At 36.2% G+C, this 5,770-nt stretch overlaps 1 protein-coding gene across 1 annotated transcript; it reads right to left on the reverse strand.

Moving 5' to 3' along the window:
- Positions 1-1,603: 1,603 nt before the first annotated feature.
- On the reverse strand, positions 1,604-2,548 carry LOC119820181 (olfactory receptor 469-like). The gene has a single exon (XM_038338307.1). The coding sequence runs from the start codon at positions 2,546-2,548 to the stop codon at positions 1,604-1,606; it is 945 nt and encodes a 314-aa protein (XP_038194235.1).
- Between the last annotated feature and the right edge of the window lie 3,222 nt (positions 2,549-5,770).

Consider the following 5,770-nt stretch of genomic DNA (forward strand, 5'->3'; position numbering starts at 1 on the left):
TTTATTTGTATATATGGTTATGGTGGTAGTTTGCAACATGATTTGGAAGATGGAAAGATAGGAAAATTCGTCAGGGATTGTATTTTTAAAGCTTCCCGTGTGTGTGTGTGTATACAAACAAATACTTTGATATTTATATTTATGCACCGATATTTACTAATGTTAATATATTTATTTCAATATTTAATATACATTTTATATCCATGCTTTCATTTTAACTATACATATAAGGGTGTTATATATATATATATATATATATATATATATATATATATATATATACTTTCTCAAATTATATATATGCAAAGTACACAGTGTGTTAAGTGTACAAACAGCTTGAAAATACTGGCAAGAGTTGAAATTGTTGTCTAGAGGTCTAGCGTTCCAAGAGATCCTCTTTGGAGGACCTCAGGCTTTCTTTTAAGGCCTTTAACTTATTAGATAAGAGCCATCGATATTAGGAATTTTCTTTTTACAACTATCAGTTTAAATGTCAAGCATGTTTCAAAAAATAGCACCAAAGGTACATTTGGACTAGTGTCTGATCAAGCCCCTGTCATCAAGCTGACAGCTAAAGTTAACCCTTTCACTGGAACTGTTTATGAGACACTGACTGTGAAAGAGGTGGGGCTGAAGCAGAGGCATTGGCAATGAAGACAGAGAGAAGTAAACAAATCTTGGTCCCAAACATGCAAAATTTTTATAACCAAATGTAGGAGTGCAGAGAAGGAAGGTAAATAAATTACTCTCATGCTTCTAATCTATAAAAGGATTGAATCCCAGAGCCCCTTATTAGAAAAGGCCAAGCTGGAGGTAAAAGGGAGGATGGAGAATGGTAAACACAGTGGTGGTCCTCAGTGAACCCAGATAAATTAAGACTCTCAGGAGGAGCTGGGGATATGGCTGAGTGATACAGACCTTAGTAACCAAGAACCAGGCACTGGGTTTCATTTCTAGCACCACTATGGGCAATAAAGATCTTCAGGAGAGTGGGTTAATCAGGGATCCTGCATCCTTTCTTTTCAAGAGAAGCCTACTTCGTACCCTAATTCAGAGACCACTGACCCAGAACAGAGTGTTACAAGTCCAAAAACCCCATTAGGAGCAGTTACTAGTACTCCAGGAAGAACAAGTCCAGGAGAAACACTTATAAATCTGAAAATAACTCCAGAAATTTATTTGTCATTTTCTCTCCAAATGTATTTCCACAAATGACTATTCTTACCATGCACATTGCAGGAGTTACTGTTGAAAATCCAGAGACCTTAATCATTTGCATGTTCCATGACTGTAATTTATAGCAGATAGCTACTTTTGAAAACAAATGACTGAAAATAAAAAATAATTTTCAAGAAATTATTTTTTATAAAAATAGTTATTTTATTAATCATAGGTTTATTTAAATATATTACATGTAACACTATGAAAATATGATTTATTACTTAATATATGAACGTCCACCCTCTATAGTTATAAAAAATTTTCAGGTGGCTAATTACATATACCAGGAGATACATTTCAGCCACATGCATTTAGTTTTTTTCATTATTGTATCAGTAGGATGTTATTACTATATTAAATCTTACAATATAACAGACATCACTTAAGAGAATATTTTCATACCAAGCTGTCTCTTCAGAGCACCCTTCATCTCATTATTTCTGAGGCTGTAAATGAGGGGGTTCAGCATAGGGATCACCACCATGTAGAACACAGACACCACCTTGTTTTGGTCTGTGGAGTAGCTGGACTTGGGCATCACATAGATGAAGGTGATGGTTCCATAGTAGAGAGTGACTGCAGTGAGGTGGGAGGTGCAGGTGGAGAAGGCCTTCTGGCGGCCCTCAGTGGAGCGCATCCTCAGGATGGTGATGAGGATGTAGGTGTAGGAGATGGCTATGACAAACACTGTCACTATAATGACAAAGGAAGAACAGAATAAGACAGGAACTGTTGGGACATTGCCACTAGAACAGGAGAGCTCTATCAAAGCAGGCAAATCACAGAAAAAGTGATTGACTCTATTTGGTCCACAGAAGAGAAGAGAAAAGAAGGAAAGAATAAAAGAAGAAGCGTTAAGGAAACTCCCTATAAAAGATCCTGCAAGCAACTGGACACAAACTCGTGTAGACATTTTGGTTGAATAAAGCAGTGGATTACATATTGCTACAAAGCGATCATAAGCCATGGTGGCCAGAAGGAAGCATTCAAGTGTTCCAAAAAAAGCAGCTGAGCTAAACTGTATAAAGCATCCAAGATATGAGATGGTACTTTGATTTACCAGGAAGCCAGCAAGCATATTGGGGGTGACAGAAGATGAGATGCCTATGTCAGTAGAAGCCAAGTGACTGAGAAAAAAGTACATGGGATGATGGAGCTGGGAAGAGACTCTGATGAGAAGGATGGTGCTGAGGTTCCCAGACATGGTCACCAGGTAGATGCACAGGATGATGGTGAAGAGGATGACTTTAAGGACTGGGTCATCTGTGAATCCCAATAAAATGAACTCTGTCACTGCAGTCTGGTTCCCATTCTCCCGGAAAGCCATGTGTAGCTTCTGCCAGAAAAAGGCTGTGATGGTGATATTCCAGGAAGGGATTTATAAACATGTAGCATCATTTCCATCAATACATATATGAATACTATTATAAACAGATATGTCATTTAAGAAAAAATTTCAGGAAAACACATTGAATAAAAATTTAAACTAACTTTTTAAATTTAACTTTTATTTTACTCCACAGTTTTAGAATTTATATATTTATTTGCAATGAACCTTCTCATATTTCAAAAATTGTTTTTAACAACAACAATAGATAATTTGCTTCAAGTATGCTCTGTGGATTCAACTTTGAAGAAAATATTTCCTTAAGTGGTATTTACATAAAATATATAATGTTAAATATACTTAGATATTGTTAAATGTATTCAAAGGACTTTGAAGATAAGGTTTTTAAAAGGAATAATAAATAAATATATAAATAAATAAATAAATAAATAAATAAATAACAAAATGATTGCAACTTCTAAATCTAGGGTTATGTGATAAGGATTAGAGGAAGCAATAATGCTTCCTGAATGCTTACTAAATCACCAGCCTGGAAGTTAAAATTCACACATAGCTATATTTTAATTTCCAGGGGATAATATTTAGTACTTTCACTCTTTCTGTTTCATAGACAAGGAAACTAAGGTTAAAAATGTTAAGTTACTCACATCAGTTAACACAGGAAGTAGATTAGATCTGGGATATCAGATGCAGGCAAGCTGAACTCATTGCACTCATTCTGAAACTCATGTATGATACATGAAATAATCATGTGTGATAAAGGAAATCATCATAGCAGTTAAGTGAATACCAGTCACAGTGATACTGGTTAACAATGGTGCGGCCGATTGATTCTTCAGCTTTCTGATGCAACAGCCCAGGGTGCCACCTTTGCTGTCTAGTTCCCAATGCCTGTGCGCTAAACAAGACTCTCTTAGAATAAATTTTAAACTGAGAAGTCAGATAATTTTTACAGAACAAGGAAGAACTAGAAAGGAAGTGAAAGCTACAAGTAAAGTCACTATTTAAACTTTAAAAATACTTCAATATTTCCAATTCAGCCACAGCTTTGTGAAATCATCTTAAATATCACGTGACTAATACTTCAAATAAAATTATCAAGTTTTATTTAAACAGGCCAAAATCTTTCCTACTGTAACAATGATTCAATTGAAGTGTGGTGGAATTAAATATGATTTTTTAACGTGGTATGCAGATAATAAAACTTCCACCTTGTTAAGTTAAGACGTTGTGCTGGAGAGATGGCTCAGTGGTTAAGACACTGTTGTTTTTGCAGAGGATCTGGGTTCACTTCCCACACTCACAGTTCATGTCTCAGGACTGCCTGTAACTCTAGTTCTAGGGGTTCCAGGCCCCTCCATTGGCCTCCGTTGGCACCAGGCACCCATATGGTTGCACATACATGCACACAGGCACGCACATAAACACACAAAATAAAAACAAATCCTAAAAAATTAAAAAGCATACTCAGGTTCACTCATCTAGAAACCAAATTAAATCTCATTCTTGCCACCCCACTCCCACCCCACCACAATTTGGCTTTATTTCCTCCTCTTTGCTCAAAATGTTTGGTGTCTGAGATGCTAGAGTATCTGTATAATTAATAAATGAAGCAAGTTTTTTTCTAAAAGAAATTTCCTGAAGGTAATTCCAAGTGCTTTGAAATTATCCACCAGTTTAGGTTTATTGCAGAGTGATAAATTTATATAGATATCATGCGGTGTCTGGTCTTAGGGGTTGTAAACTCGTCATGCACACTCTACAATGGAAATTTAATTTACCCACACTGAAATTGTTTTCTCCCGAACTGCTTGTTTTAGCTGCACTATTGCTAAAGGAAGGCTTTAAGATGCGGATACTATTTGAAGGAATAGTTTTCTTCAGGGGTAAATGAAAACAAGCAAGATTTGATCACAAAAGCTCAAATCTTACCTCTTGAAAAAAGAATTCATTCATCTTGCAGTTATTATTACATGACAGCCATGCTATCTTTTATAATGTTTGGCTGAGGATTGGTCTCTGAAGATCCCAGAAATTCAGAAGTAAATTCAAACCCAACAGGGAGCATGATCACAGCCTCAAGTGAATATTGAGGAGTTCAGTTCATATGAACACATCTAATTTTTAAGGATTCTGTCCATCCTGAAATGTCTTTTAAAGTATGCAATGGCACCCTTTTATTTAATGATTATAGTGGGTGAAATACAACATATTGTCCCATTCCTAAATATTGGCCTTAAGTTTACTTTGCTATTTCAAGTTACCCCACCAGTTTCCGATGGGTTCCAAACTCAGGGTCATATAGATAGCCCTATGTGACACTAAGCAAAACAAAAACCTATAAAATGGAAAAGGTATTTGTCAGGAAGAATAAACACTGGCCAGGATTGGGCAGAATAAATTATGTTGAGGGAAGAGTAAACATAGTTCATTATATTCATGTTTGAAATAGTCAAATTATGAAATTTATTAATTAAAAAAGAATATAAAGTTGAAAATATAAATAGGCAACATTACATCCAGCAACTCTTTATTTTACAAATAAATGTTTTACAGTAAATAATGCACATTATATTATAGAAATGCAGGGAGGAAATAAACATAACTATTTAAAACACACATAATTTTTATAGCCAAAGGTATAAAATAAGTACTTTCAATTTATATTTAATACTGAAGCTAATGAGTAAAATATTTTTTTCATTGATTCCAGACTTCAGTGAAAAAAGAGTTAGAATAAACCAACTTTATAAACACAGAACATGCCAGGATGAAGAGATGGGCCGCGGTTTAGGCACTTGCTCTTTTTGTAGAGGAATGAAATTTCAGGAGCAGCACCCATTTCAGGCAGCTCCCAGCTGCCTTTAACTCCAACTTCAGCGGATCCTATGCCCTCTTCTGGCTTCTGTGGGAACACACCCATTCATACACGTGTCTTCAGGCTTCTAATTGTGATGAAACATCATGACAAAAAAGCAAGCTTGGGAGGAAACGGTTTACTGGGGTTCCACACTTCCACACTGTAGTCCATCTCTAAAGGAAGTCAGGACCGGAGTGCAAACAGGGCAGGAAGCTGGAGGCAGGAGCTGATGCAGAGGCCATGAAGGGGTGCTGGTTACTGTCTTCCTCCCCAAGGCTTTTTCAATCTGCTTTCTTATAAAACCCAGGACCACCGGTTCAAGGAAAGCACCACCTAGATGG

This window comes from Arvicola amphibius, chromosome 1 (assembly GCF_903992535.2).
Source record: "Arvicola amphibius chromosome 1, mArvAmp1.2, whole genome shotgun sequence".
In the NCBI taxonomy this organism is placed as follows: domain Eukaryota; kingdom Metazoa; phylum Chordata; class Mammalia; order Rodentia; family Cricetidae; genus Arvicola; species Arvicola amphibius.

Coding starts and splice junctions, on each gene's coding strand:
- LOC119820181 (XM_038338307.1), bottom strand. CDS start 2,548: ATGGCTTTCCGGGAGAATGGGAACCAGACTGCAGTGACAGAGTTCATT.